This window comes from Haplochromis burtoni, unplaced genomic scaffold (assembly GCF_018398535.1).
Source record: "Haplochromis burtoni strain Fernald_Lab_line unplaced genomic scaffold, NCSU_Asbu1 Contig_66, whole genome shotgun sequence".
NCBI classification, from domain to species: domain Eukaryota; kingdom Metazoa; phylum Chordata; class Actinopteri; order Cichliformes; family Cichlidae; genus Haplochromis; species Haplochromis burtoni.
The window spans coordinates 289407-304704 of NW_024582427.1; the positions used below are offsets into that span (position 1 = coordinate 289407).

General features: G+C 41.4%; 1 protein-coding gene across 9 annotated transcripts in view; it reads left to right on the plus strand.

Moving 5' to 3' along the window:
* The window catches only part of LOC102313948 (rap guanine nucleotide exchange factor 6), a 136406-nt gene that overhangs the window by 97370 nt on the left and 23738 nt on the right, over positions 1-15298 (plus strand). For 6 of the 9 annotated variants that reach the window (XM_042221410.1, XM_042221411.1, XM_042221409.1 and 3 more), the window contains 10 exons: positions 582-740; positions 1690-1842; positions 3132-3296; positions 4619-4726; positions 5381-5584; positions 7353-7461; positions 7595-7838; positions 10742-10753; positions 12659-12816; positions 15202-15216. In XM_042221410.1, coding sequence (XP_042077344.1) covers positions 582-740; positions 1690-1842; positions 3132-3296; positions 4619-4726; positions 5381-5584; positions 7353-7461; positions 7595-7838; positions 10742-10753; positions 12659-12816; positions 15202-15216 — 1327 coding nt within the window. The remainder of the gene's footprint in view (positions 1-581; positions 741-1689; positions 1843-3131; positions 3297-4618; positions 4727-5380; positions 5585-7352; positions 7462-7594; positions 7839-10741; positions 10754-12658; positions 12817-15201; positions 15217-15298) is intronic. The other 3 variants (XM_042221406.1, XM_042221405.1, XM_042221408.1) reach the window with 3 other exon arrangements.

Sequence of the window (15298 nt, forward strand, 5' to 3'; positions counted from 1 at the left end):
TAGAATCGGAGATTTGCTAGGTGAGAAACAGCAAGAGAATGAAAAGGCAATGAGGAGGAAATATCAGTTATTGCTGCAGAGGGAGCCCAGGGCTCATTCACCCGCCCTCTGTCCGCTCACACTCAGGATGAATGGCTTGTTATATTATGCCTGCTAGCATTTCCTTTTCAAAAGCCACCACTAGAGACACAATACCTCTTCACCAGCCTACTCATACCTCACACAAAGCACATTATGCTCACAATTTACCACATTTAGTAATGTATTGCCATTTTAATAGACGTTCTAGTGAAGCTGTAAAGGTCTGTAAATCTAATGATTCAAGATAAATCCATGCCAAGTGACGGTAATGATTCCTTTTTGCTCGTCTGCGGTCGAGCCAGTATGTATTTAACACTGGTTTTAACAGATGTACCCATTTTACCCTGTTTTGATAAAAGAAAAGTAAAAAAAACCACACACATAGAAATCAGCAATGCTGTTAGATTTATAATCTCTTCAAGCAAAACAAAAGTTTGACATTGTTTATTTTTTGGTCATTTTAAAAATTATTTCTATTATTTCTACCCCTCCGTCTGTAGCTGGACCACTGGTATGTCATTCTGAACGGAGCAGTCGAAATTAGCCATCACGATGGGAGAACGGAGACTCTTTGTATGGGCAACAGCTTCGGCATCTCACCCTCACTGGATAAGCAGTACATGAATGGAGAGGTTCGCACCAAAGGGGATGATTGCCAGGTAAAAATAATCGATTTTTACACTGTTACAATTACACTTTTTATCATTGCTTTTATACACTAAGAGAACTCTGTGAGGGGTTTGTGTTTTCTTTAAAATCTTGCTGTGTTTAAGCATTTTCTGGAAAATGTGTGTCACAGTGCGAGAATCACAAAGTGAAGTCCTGCTTTCATTTCTTCTTTCAAGCGCCCAGTAGTGGTTTGCAATCACAGCGAAATCTACGTGTCAAAAGTACGCTTTCCCTTCTTTCATAATCTTCTTATAAAAAGGTGGAATGAGTAAATAAAAAGAGTTCAAATTTAATACAGCATTTTAGTTGTGAAGACACAGGCGTAGCTTGCGTCATATCTTTCACATCGCATACACTAGCAGCCTTTCTAAGAGCCTTGTGGGTTTCACAGAGAAACTTGGTCTTAATATAGAGCAGGAACCTGAAAGGTAGAAGAAACCTAGCGTGTACTCGCGGTAACATTGCCTCTGTCCACACTGGCCAGTTCCTCTGCTGCACACATCATTTCCTGTCTTTATATGCAAAGGAAGTTGCAGAGGTAGGGCTTGGTTAGGCAAATGCAGAAACTGATGATTTACTCAAGGGAAGGCATAGCAAGAGACGATGCTTTAGAGTAGTAAAGACTCGTGCCGTCTTGTCACCATGGTGTAATGGCAGGTTAGTTTAGTGGGTGTCTAATTTATAGCAAAGGATGCTTCTGCAAAATAGCTAGCTGAGATGATTTTGGACCACCATAGGTACTTTAAATTTAGGCAGAGTATCGGGTTTAGTTTTGTTAGTGTTGGACGTTCCTACCTTCATCCGTTCGTCCCTCCCATGCCTCTCTCTACCATCCGTAATTCTACATCTGTGCTGTTGTTTGAATACCCGAATGTGGTGCAGAGCAGTATTTTGCTCTACTACAAGTTCATCCGCTGTCCTCATGTTATCCTCGACCAGTTTGTCTGCATCGCCCAGGAGGACTACTGGCGCATCCTCAACCATGTGGAGAGGAATACGCACAAGGTGGAAGAAGAGGGGGAGATTGTGATGGTGAAGGAACACCGGGAGCTGGACCGCAGCGGGACCAGGAAAGGACACATTGTCATCAAGGTTAGTAATTTAAAACGTTAAAGAGCAGCAGAGGGGTCCCAGAACAAGAGCCTGCTTTGCTTTTTGTGTGAACCCAACCTCAACCGCAAAAGATGTTTGAGGTTCAAACGTAGGATCAAGACAGAGTAGCACTCTTTGTTTTTCTTTAACTGACTCGGTGCCAAAATACAATTAACCTTTTGCAATAACATACTCTAATAAAGATGAGACAGGCAGAGACACGCTGAAGGATTAACACCCAAGGTCAAGGTTAAGCTTATAATCATGCCAGAAGCTAATAAGCACGTTTAATCTCACCCTGAGCTTGTAACATGACTTGCTTCTGAAACCAGAAAGTCAAGGTTTCACACGTTATCATCTGCTAAAAGAAATACTCAAATGCCCCGTGATTGATTTAAGTACATCATCATTACAAATCGACCATCCCCCTCACATGCATCATCTTACAAAAATACGAGTGTAGCTGCTCGATGTTGTTCAGTGATTGTTAAGAGACAGAGTTAGCACTATTAGTGTTTGCCAGAGCTTTTTTTTTTTTTACGCTACATTGTAATGCCTTCCTAAACCCTTTTGATCCTTTCCCTGAATCTCCAGAGGCAGCCCAAGGTATTGATCCGATAATGGGCATGAACGATTCTCTTGGCTGCTGCTCCAAGGAAAAGCTGCTGGCTCTGAAACACGTCCAGCGGATAAGAGTCGATTCACAAGTGTTAGCATTTCTGCTTCTGTTTTTGGCTTTGTTCTTTTTGTGTCTGACAAAAGTGGATTCTTTTCTAGTTTCTGTTCCCTGTCAAATGAAACATCCCCCCCGAGAAACCTCTGCTATGGTGGCATTAACAATAACAAACTCACAGAAACAAGAACAGTGACGTTTATACGTCACCGATACTTTAAGTCTGCTGCTTAGGAAAAAAAAATTCCCCTAGACACAGAAATCAGGAATGTAGCCTCGGATATTTGAGGTATTTTATTCTTATACAAATCTAAATTATCAGTAATTCTGCAAAAAAAAGCATTTGCACTTGTAAAATACTTGTTCTGTGTGTGTGTGTCTTTTTTTATTCATGGGACACTGACAGCTCTGTTCAATACCTGCACCTTTATAGCTTATGTCCTTGTCACTATTCTGATTGATATTGACACAGCTTGGTGTTCTTGCCTCTCAGATCCGTCGTAACCTTGGACTTTAACTGTCTTACATGTGTATTTATGTTTTTCTCAGCTCATCCTTATGTATATATATTTGTGTGTGTGTGTGTGTGTGTGTGTGTGTGTATTTTTCACCCCAGGGAACACCCGAGCGTCTGATCATGCACCTGGTGGAGGAACCGTCGGTGGTCGACCCCACCTACATCGAAGACTTCCTCCTGACCTACAGGACATTCCTTTCAAGTCCCATGGAGGTTGGCAAGAAGCTGCTGGAGTGGTTCCAGATGGACAGCCTTCGTGACACGGTGAGTGTGTGTATGTGCGCATACATGTATGACTATCTTGTGGCCGGTGGTCACTTTCTCGCGCACCTTCAGATTTCTATTTGAGTGCCATCACTTGAAAGGATGGTAACCTGTGTCCGTTGGGGTTGCGTTGGGCAGTTGTAATTGGGATGGTTAAGATGTAGGTAAGGAGCTTTCTCATACTTTTGCATGGTGTATGGAGAGATGTGTGAATGCTTTCACACAGTATCAGTAGGTGTGAAAAATGTAAAAAGCCACAAAGTCTGGAAATGGCAAAGCATTAGCATGTGTAGACGCTGCAAAGGTGAAAATGCTTATACAGTTAAAACGGTCTACATTAATCATTCATTATACGGTGGTACTCTAAATGGCGGTCCCTCTTGATGTTTTGCATCCATGCATGTTGATGGAAATCCACGTGTTGTGCCTCGGCCACGCCGATCAATACGAGTTCAGCAAGCTCAGCCGTCTTTGAGCACTGTAGCGATTCGTGCGTGCCTGACACTCCCGTCGTCCACAGCTACGTTAACCTAAGATTAGCCTTGTACAGTCGATAGTCTTTATGCGGTTGTCATTCAGGCTTATAATCTTCAGCCCCCTTAAAGAGGAACTAATCTTGTAGAGAACGAACACAGAGCGAGAGAGAGACAGAATATGGAAGACGAGAAAAGAGAGCATGAGCATAAGTTGCCTTGGAGACACGCACACACACAAACACTGGCACAAAGGAGAGTGAAAAGCAGAGTGTGTACATCGATCCTCTTTATTGATGCATTGTGTTCTACTCTGACCTTTTGCAAAGGTTAGAACAATGTTCCCACCCGTGTAAATTTACAGATGTTATTATTTCCTTCTGCCTTTTTTCCCTTCTAATTATTGTGGCAGAAATTAAGCCGTCAACTAGTAGTTAACAGCTTTTCTCTACAGCCATATGCTCGTTATTATACAGCCTCTGTTTCTTATGCGTTACTAATTACTATGGTTTTTCTTTCTTTCCTCAGAAGCTAAAGATAGATACCTCTATAATTGGACTGAAGAATTAACCGAGTTTGCATTTTGTTATGGTAACAGTCATATTTTTAATCTGAAGCTGTAGGTTGTAATTAATAGACTCACATTTCCAAGCATTTCGCCTCCCAAAGTGTCCTTGAAAGTCTAACTCCTGGTAGAGTTCAATTCAAGATGATCTCTGACTTTAGCAAGCAGCATAATTATCAATCACATTTCCTGTCGAAGCTCAGCTGAAGGACTTTGGAGAATGTGAAATGTAAAAACACATTCACAAGACCTACCTTTGTGTGCTTTGTCTCGCTGTTTCACAGGTAACAAGAATAGTGCTGCTGTGGGTCAACAACCACTTCAACGACTTCGAGGGTGACCCGGCTATGACGCGCTTCCTGGAGGACTTCGAGAAACATCTAGAAGCGACAGTAAGATCAAATAAAGACTGTTGACTTATTCTCCAATTCAGTGCTTTTAAGCTCAGAAATCGTGTTAAACAGCCATCAGCGTTTTCTCCAATAGTAATAGTGATGTTAGCTTTTATTTACCTCAGCTGCACGCTTGTGTAATTGGCCACATTTTGGCACAATGTCTTGTTTTGATGTGCTCGTTGATTTGCCCTATCAAAGTTCTCGGATTAGCCTTTAAATAAACACTCAACACCTCCCTGCCCTCTAGCAGAAATCCTTCATCGCATGCAATAACAAAGACATCAAAAATTATTTAAATGCTAATTCAGAACAACAAGTTCTTGAAAGTAACAAGTCTGTCTCTGTGAACTCATTAAATTATTTATGCACTTTTTCCTCAGCTTTTATTGCTGAAAATGTAAAATATATTTCAAATATTAAAATCATCATGGTCATAACTAAGCCTCACACCTCTAGTTTTATTGGTGTATTATGATAACTCTTTATGGTCTAGATTCCCTGGAGCAGAATGCTAGATAAGGTCAAACAGTTAATGCATTTTTAAAATTATTATTGTTGTCCAAAACAACTTGCAAACCTAAGGATGCGAGCGCACATGTAAATGCAGTTCTGTTTCAGTTCATAATTTTCTCATTTTTACCTCATCGTCAGAAAATGAAGGGCCATTTGAGACTGCTGAACATAGCATGTGCAGCCAAGGCTAAGTGGAGACAGATCACTCTGCAGAAGGCATCTAGGGAATCACCGCTCCACTTCAGCGTGCAGGGCGGCAGCGAGAGAGGATTTGGCATCTTTGTCGAGTCGGTGGAAGAAGGAAGCAAAGCTGCAGAAGCAGGACTCAAAAGGGGGGATCAGGTAAGAGGACAGTAAGGAATAGTGTGGTGAAGTCCTAATATACATACACCACTGCATGAAATGCACAGTATATATATATATAGGTGTAATTACTTTTACTTTGCAATCCTGGCAAGTACTTTATTCCATTTAAATGCATCCCTAGATGTTAATTAGTCCCCAATTAAACAGTTATAACGAGGACCATCACGGCGCTTCAGTCAACTAGTTCCCAGATGATTGTGGACTGTATAGCATGCAGTAACATAATTAAATGTTCTGTGTGATGTGATCCACCCCGATCAACTTAAAAATCATAATAAATATATATTTATTAGAATCTTTCAGGTTTTAGCTCTTCCCAGCAGGAGTACTGATCTTTTACCGCAGTATATCACTTCAGCATAGTCTCATGATTTGGTTCGTCCAGCGGTTACAAGGTCAGCAGTCTTATTTAGAGGATCTAATGCGACAGTGTGGTTACTGTACAGTGGTCTGTCACACAGATTCTTCCCATTGCTGGTGCGTAATGAGCCTTTCGTCAGCACACTGCAGCCTGTTAATTAGAAAGTCTGATCATGTTTAGTGACTTCTCTAAATTGTTAAGATGCCATTTAGAGTGGATGTTAGGAAGGGCAAAAAAAATGCAAATCATGACTTTGAAAAATCATCTCAGTGTTGACAGAATCATGCATTTCTTCTTAAAGGCTGATCAGCATTCAGGGAATGAAAGAGGGAAGTAAAAACAGTAGTGCTATCCTCATAGTCAGTCAAACTGGAGTAAAGATTTATTTCTCAGCATAACAAGCAGGAGCTTGGAGTCTGGTCAGTATTTAGGGAACGGAAAAAGGAACTTGAAACAATAAAGCCAAGTCCTTACATATATCTGCCCTGCAGCTCTCGTTACCTCAAACCTGGACAAAGAGTCACTCATTAAAACGGAAGTTGAGTGGTTTTGAGGGCCAAATGTAGATTTATTCATCAACTCAGCAGGGAGTTGAAGCTTAGATGGCAATAATTACTAGATTAGATTAAGATGGTCTGAGTATTAAAGCCATCAACTGTCATTCACACAGATATCATTACCAGCTGGAATTTAGGTTCGCGGTATAACTAATGAAGGTATTTGAAGAAGACAGTTCTGTTATAACGGTGGTTAAAGTGAAGGTCTGGCTTCCTGTAGCTGCACATCAGAAGAACTTCATAATGACTCATCTTGTCTGTATTTGTGTCGCTAGCCTTTGTGCTTGTTGTTGACACAGTTACAGTTCAGATATCCTTGTGCTGAACGTGTCACAGTGAGAAAACAGTTAGCCCTGAGCTATTTTAATCTGGGACCCTTTACTGTTGCTGTCAGGGACGCTGTGAATGAGACTGAAATAGTTTGTGGTATTTTTTTTCACAACCTCACTGTAAGGACTCTTATACTTGATGCAGGTGAACTGCTTTCACATTTTTTGATTGACTTACTGCTTTTTAAAAACAAACTGTACAATATTCACTTGAAGCAGATTCTTCTCCTCTAAAGGTGGCAAGAAATGAACTCTCAACCGTTTCTTCCCGTTCTGAGTCATAGAGGACCAGAGCCACCTTATTAAGAGATACGCCGAGTTAAGAGAAATAAAAATAATACCAGCTGTGTTTCAGATTTGAGTCGAAGATCTACATTATGTTTTTGTCACAGTAATTTGATTTGTGCTTATGAGACTAGTGGTCACCCCTGCTGTGCTTCAGGCAGTTTTGATTCTTTGCTGCCATGTTTTTCATTTTTGAATCTATCTTGCTTCAGATCATGGAGATCAATGGTCAGAACTTTGAGAACATCTCCCTCTCCAAAGCTGCAGACATCCTACGAAATAACACACACCTCTCCCTCACAGTTAAAACCAACATCTTTGGTGAGTACATTTGGTTGCACGCCAGTTTTTGACATCCTATCACAAGCTGTAAAAGATGGTAGAAAACCCACGAAGGTGTAAAAATATAAAATAAAACAAAGCTACATTTCTCTCTGTTCCTCCTCCCATTCAGTCTTCAAAGAGCTCCTTAGCAGGATCGCGCATGAGAAGAAGAACGGCGGCCTTCACATTCCCAAGATCCAGGAGAAAAAAGGCAATCGTTTCTCCATCGCCGACCTTCCCGGAGACATGGAGTTCCCCACTGACCACAAGGCCACCCGAAAAATGAAGGCCAACACTGTGTCTGGAGGACGAAACAAGATCAGGAAGATGCTGGAGAAGACGCGCTTCAGTATACTGCCACCTAAACCTTTCAGGTAGGCGTACACATGTGTAAAAAAAGAAAAACGGAGAAGAACTGCTGCCTGTATAAGCTTAAAGTAAAATTAAGTATAGAAGAAAATACTGTAAGGCTGGGATAGCGAAAATGGGGAGAGGATTTTTTGATGTTGGCAAAAAAGTGTAGTAATTTAGTAGTAGTAATTTTGTAGTAACAAAAATAGCATGCCATGAATCGAATGGTTTATGGGAGGGTGTTAGCACATTAGTGAGCTCAAGTGGTTTTCCTTGACAGCTTCAGACAGGGTGTGATTGCATCAGTCCACTTCCTTTCCATTGGTGGTTTTATTTGTACATAATTTTCTTCAGCAGGTGTGCAATTGTGACTTACTGACTAAAGTTCCTCGGTGCCCATCAGAAAGCATCAGCGTAGCACATTTTACCCTCTTCTTTCAGCTCGTGACAGTAGGAAATTGATGACGACTAAAATGCCTGCACACATTTATAGATAAGTGGTGTTTCAGAGTCCAACCAATTCAACACAAACTACAGGGACCTCTTCCTGAAAAGATACCTTAGCTGCATGAAATGTCAGATTTTCATCAGTGAGCACTGCTGTGGAAGTGCACAGCCTTTCACAGGACCAGCACAGAAAACTTCCAGGTACTGTTGGGTATTTACGAGGAATTTCCATTTCTGGAAGTTTCACAAGCTTGAGAAGCCTGGCGGTTCAGCCTCAGTCTAATCCGCCTAATCTTTCACGTATTTTCAGCCGGCGTGATGCAGATCTTTTCTAGGCAAATCACAAGAACGCAAAAAAACATTATCATCTCATAAGCATTGCCAATCCATAACCAGCCATTGTACTGGCAAGCATCTGCGGCAATCGAGGCTCACATTCAGTACTCCTCCCGTAACAGGCTTGATTTCATTTGATCATTTCATGCCTCTCCAGGCCTCATTTAAATCCGTACTGTGACTGTGTAGACAGGAACCCTGTTCTCTGTTAATTACAGAGCCGGCTCACTCAACTTTTCTGTCTCGCTGTCGCCGCTCTATCAGTTTCCATCTTCGCAGTGATGTCCACAAAGCCACAGAGTTCGCACGAAAAGTAAACGCGCTCCGTCTCATGACGCAACACACTATCACACGGCTATTGAACCGACTTTGTGCTATCAAAGCAAAAAAGGACTTTCATTGCTTCCTCTTTTTCTTTTTTTTCTCTCTGCAAGTTGGCACCATTCAAAGAGCCTTTGGTTCAAAGGAATAGATGGATGATTAAAGGGAGTGGAGATGAGAATGGAGATGAGACTGGTGATTTGGGTCAATCATGATTCATCAGTGCCTGTTGTGGGATGAAAATTTGAGGGGAGGCCATCATGTGAAGTTGTCTACATTTTGTGTGTCTGTTTGCGCGCGTATGTATGCCTATATAAGAAAGGTACGGGCTGTTCCGAGGACAGTGCACTTTATAAAGTGCAGTTAAAATTATGCGCACACTCTTACAATTCACAGTTAAGTCAGAAAACCTTGTGTTTTAAGACTCAACGGTGCTCCAGCCAAACTGGGTTATTTACGAAGTGATCGTCACGGCGGCTGCTTCTTCTGATCTTGGACGTCATTGTACTCCACTGCAGAGTAGATTTTTATATGACAAGGGGACGCAGGCAGTAAACACGTTGTCTCTCTGCCAAATGAAGATGTCCAGCCTTGTGCATTTGCCTTAATACACATCCCATATTATTCACCCCAGATGATTTACATTGCTTAGATTGAAAAGCAATACACTGAGGTTTTAGCCTCTAGCCTCTACTCAGTTTGTCTTTCAAGTCTTTGCTATTTGCATCCCCCCTTTCTTTTTGTTACAGTTACATTTGCTAACTTATGATATGACCACAATAACGAGTGTGTTTTTTAACGATTGTTTCTGCCATGACCTCCACTTTTTATTGCAGTTATGGCTTTACTGTAAATTGTCCAGGACATTATTATTCTCACAGATACTGATTTGCCTTTACAGCAGATTAAACAATAGGAAGAATCCTTTGGACTAGTTAGATAGTTAGCTTTTGTTGCCAGACTGTTAACAACTAGTAAACTGGAGCTTCATCTAATCTAATCTAAGCTCATACTTCCTGATTTTTCGGATTGGATGGATATTTAGGTGTGCGGTTTGGTTGACTGACCGTTGATTTTTGGGACTGCACTTTCAGATTATGTGAAAAGTGGTGCTAGTGTGTCATTTGTTTAGTATTTACATCATTTAAAGACTGAGGATGTGAGGAGGCCCGCAAAACAGCTCTACCACTGCTGAGCAGTTCACGACATGCTGGTAGCAGCGATGTTACAATACAATACAACTTTATTTGTATAGCACATTTAAAACCAGCGCTACACCAAAGTGCTTTACAGTAATACATATTGTGCTCATACATTAGCATACATTGTGCTAATACATGTTGTGCTCATCTGAGTCTCCAAATTAGTTTTCTTCACCCTTCTTTCATGTCAAACTATGTGTAGTTTATGTTGCTGTTAAACTGCATTATATCAGATAGAGGGGTGATCCTATTATTTAGCCTGATCTCAAACTGGGTTGATGAGTGATATGAGCGATCCTCATGTGTGTCCTGCTGCTGCTTGCTAACGTCTCATGTTGTGGCTAAATCTGTGCTGGCGTTATGAAAGTTGCTGTTGACATTTTTCTGCTTATTTATTTCAGCGAACCTGTCAGTGGTTGTGCGTCCCGTCAGCCTACATGTTTGTTTGGGCCGTGTGTTTGTGCGAAGAAAGCAGCCTTGTCATACACAGGCATTGTCTCACTGCTACACTGACATTGCTGAATCACTTCAGCAGAAATCTGTTTTGTTTTGTTTGTTTGTTTTTCACTTTTTCACACTTTTCAATGTTGTCTCTCTCCCGTTTGCCTCCGCTGCTTCAGGGGCCTGTTTGGGTAAGACCTCTTGCGTAACTCCCCATCCTCCAGCCATTTTATTCAGTATCCATCTGTAGACCTGCGCACAGCAGGCAGCCGCATTTTCACCGGCACTGCTGACCTTCAGCAACATGACTAGAGGACTACATTTGTAGGTTTAATTCCTTAAATGCATGAATGCCAGCCTTCGCTTCATTTTCCTAATCAAACAAACTCTGCAGCTACATTTATGTTCAGGGCTTTAACATATTGAACTCAGTTACACTATGTTGTACAGCCAAATGTATTTTATTTAGGGTTATTACAAACAGAAACGGTAATGGCTACAAACTGTTTTGGTCCATTTAACAGTCAGAACAGCTGCCATCTAAATACAGCAGATGAGTATTTGTGCTATAAACTAATTAACTTCTTGAAAACTTTGTAATCATCATCTCCGGCCAAAAATAATTTCAATTTCTGTACATTGGTGCTTGTAATTGTGATCAACAGCAACCCATGCTTGTCATAACTAAACTAAAGAGCCACCAAAGTCTTAGTCTAGTCTTTTAAACCCAATCCTATCACTGCCTGTCTCAATGTCACTGTTGTCCGCCTCCTAAATCTTTTTGTCCTTTTCTTGCTTGTTCTTCGTCCACCTGTGCCCGTCTTTCCATCTCCCCGTCTCAACTCTTTTGTTCCGTCGTGTCGGTGCAGTGCCTGTCAGCTGGGTGATCCAAAGATTACAGAGGCTTTGCTACAGCAGCGTGCAGCTGTGTTAGTGGAAGCCCTGCATTACTGCACCGTGTTCCGTACATGCTGTACAGACACTCACACCTAGAGGGAAGCTGCGATTAGTATGCAGGCAGACTGGGGTGAACTCTCGCTGTCAGACACTACAGTTTCTCAAAGTCAGAAAGATCCATTTGTCATCTGCAGGATGTTCAATCCCTGCTTTGTTTCTTATTTTTAGCATGCGGCATTTTAAAATTTGCTGCTTTCAATCGAAGCTTCCACAGCTACAAAGGTTTTCTTCAAAGCTTCAGATGACACATTTTTCATTTCAGGTAGGTTTTTGGAGGCTAAATCCGAACACCCGACCTCTGTTTTAGTGTCTGAAGAGTTACCATCTCCATCACATGCTTCCCAATCAAGAGAGGCCAGAATGAGGTTGTTAATATAAAGGTTAAAGCTCGCATATCCCAGAGTGTAGCTGAGGAGCAAAGTGTAAAGTCTCTCAGACTCAGTGCAGGGTTGCAATCTGTCCAACTCAACACACACAGGAAGGATTAAAGAAGCCAAATCCTAACACTTGTCTGCAAAAGCAGAGCGACCTACACACATGCAAAGTAACGGTAATTATATAACTGACTAAAAAATCCCCACGACTTTCAAATGTGCTCCTCTGAAATGTTCCTATCTGTGCCAGCTATCTGTCATTGTTCTCTCTGTGCGTGTGCGTGTTTTACCATTTGCTGTGCGTCTCTCGCTCTCCGTGAATGCTCCTTATCAGTTCTCGCCATTCATAAAATCTCCTCGTGGACGAATGTCAGCGTTGTGACTGCTGCATATTAAAAGACACATATAATGATATTGATGTTTTGTGTTTTCATTTTGCAAGAGTAAACATTTTGATTAAATCTCTGTTTTATTCCACCGTGTTATGAGTTGTGATTTTTTTATTATTATTTTTTTTTTAAATATATCCTGAAGATGATGGGGAATGCACTAGTACCTATGCTTACAACTCATAACATTTTTTTTATGCCTGCTGAGCATCATAAAACTTTTACTTTTATTCTAATTATATTTTAATTATAGTTTTGTCTTTAATGGAATAAGTCTAATTTTATGTTTCTCTCTTTTCCTCCCCTTTGCTTAATTTCCTCCTCCCTTCACTACCTTTTTCTCCCACTCTGCACCGCTCCTGAATTTTGTCTCCAGTGATGGCGGCTTAGTTCAGTCTCAAGATGACAGCATTGTGGGTACAAAGCAGTGCCGTCACAGCGTGGCCATCATGCCCATTCCTGGCAACCTATCATCAAGTAGCCCAGACCTGCTACAGCCAGCAAGCAGCGTCCTGGACTTCTCCATCCCTGCAGGTAAGAAAAACACGGTAAATGGCCATCACAGTTAACAGACAAGTTTGCTTGTTCATCTGAAAAAAAAAATCCTTAGCAAAATGTTTTTCCTGGGATTTTCTGGGTGTTTATGAAACCGTTTTCCCACCATTCACATTTAGCTGTAATAGTCTCCAGCTGTGAGCGGTTCCTCTAAATGCTTTATGCAACTCACTATGATACAGTAATGAAGACACCACATACTCAAATGAGTGCGTAATTTGGCACTGGGGCTAACTTTTTCTTTTACTTTCCAGCGTTGAATTATTACTGACAAGTCAGTTTCACTCACTTTTTGTTTTGATTTACAGTTTACATCAAAGTTCTGTTGTGTTGTAAAAGTTCTGCTTTTCTCAGCTTTCTCAATAAAAGCTTAAATGAAAGTAGCGATGGCGATAATGTGGAGAGAAACAAAAAAGAGCCATCTTTCATAACGAGCTTTCTGTATTGTCTCTGATTTAAAGCTGTGGGAGGGCGTGCCGTCCTACTAAATTTATTTGATGATGTGCGTATATCTCGAGGAAAAACATGTCTGGCCGTTCACTTAAAGTGAAACAGAAAAGTTAACGTCTTGCTACAAAACTTTAACTCATAAAAGAAAAATATCGTCATATATTTGCAGCCTGAGACGCCACTTAGAATTTCAGTTGTCTCGGCCGGAGTTCACGGCTGCTCGTATGAGGAGGCTTGACCTGTGACCCTGGCCTTTTTGAACAGTATAAGCTGCTTGTGGAGTTGAAGGACTTGCTGAGTACTGAGCAAACAGCCTGTCACCCTTGAACGCATTAAGCATCCATCTGCCGACTGTAGTGTTGTCGAGTGCACTTTGGGGGTGGGTTCATTTTAAGCCTTTCCTCTTATTTGTTCACCTTGAGAAACAGGCAAACTCCTCAAAACACTTTCTTGTGCTGACAAAGGAGTTTTAAAGCAAACGCACACATCCTGAGTTGCACAGAAATGTACATGCAGAAATGTGGCTGTTTGACAAGACCTGACCTCGGCTTGACTCAGACGAGTTCCTGAGCCCATAATTATTTAAACTAACACGCAGCATTCCCCGTGGATTTGTGTGTTATTTATGTGTACATTCAGTGAAAGATCGAAGGGGAAAGCGGAAAGTGGCCGAGACAGAATACGGTCTTGATTTATTCCACTAGCCATTTGTCAGTGAGCCGCACACACTCGGACAGACGCACGTGCACACGCGCTGTAGTTTGCAGACCTATACATCACATGTGGTTGTGTTATACTAGAGTACAAACACACAACTGTGCCACATTAATCATCCGCCATTAGATCAAATTTCCTTCGGTCCTGCGGCCTCCCATTAGCTCTAATCGTAGAATGAAGAACAGCTTGCAGAAATAAAAACCTCCTTTTCCAGATGCTCTGCAGAGCTTGTAATACCCCCAACAATGCCCTGCCTATGCACTAATATTTCTTTCCCCAAGTCCATACTGGGCAGGAGGTCTAATGGAAAGTGCTGGCTGCCAATGTTTAGGAAAATTTGTATTTTTTTCTCATGTGTTTTGTCTCATTAACTTTCAGATTGGTTTTCATTTTGATGGTTTTAGACTTTTCTTGGCTTATTTTATAGCACCATTTAAGTTGCACTTATAGAATTTCATTACTAGAAATGTTTCTTTGTAATAGAAAAGCTATTATAAATTCATTTTGTGCCACTTTGCCCTGTAAGTCACTGCCCAGTTTTATCTGAGAGGCTTAATAATCAATGCTTAGTTAGGGAACAAAAGCAGGCAATAATCATAATGGAGATGAACTAGAGCCCTGCTTTTACCAGGTATTTGTGTAACTTTTACCACACTTTATGTTGCCCATACATTCCTGCTTCAGCCATCACAGGCTGAATCGGTTAGAGAGGCAGAGCCGGAATTGCTTTAGAAGTAGAGTACGAGTGTTTTCTCTGGAGGCTGCTGCTTATGTCTTGTCTCATTTCGCAAAGTGGCATTGTGTCTGCGTGTCTGATGTACAACTCTGCGTGAAGCTAAACCCACAGATGCTCACTCGCTTCTGTGTCTTTTTGCCACTGTCGCTCTCTCTTTTTCTTTTTTTCCCTCCGCTTCTTCAGTCCTTTACTGTCTCTCTCTCCTCTCGCGCGTCTCTTGCTGTGATTTTAAACAGATGTTCTGGTGTCGACATGTTGAGTCATACTCTGCCTCTCTGGTTTCCCATAAGCAGATTCAGGATACACTAGAAACTCAGCTGGTCTTCCCTCCTTTTCGTTTTTCTTTTTTTCTTCTTCATCTGTCATAATGTTTCCAACTGCTGTGTCTCTTTGTGCTCCTCCCACACTCTCTTGTGCTTGTAATTACTTGTGTTTTCTCTTTTTCCTCTCTGCTTGCCAAGCTTTGGGACTCTACTGTAAGTATAAGGATATTTCATTGCCACTGTTGGATAGCCCACACAGACACACACACACACACACACACACACACACACACAC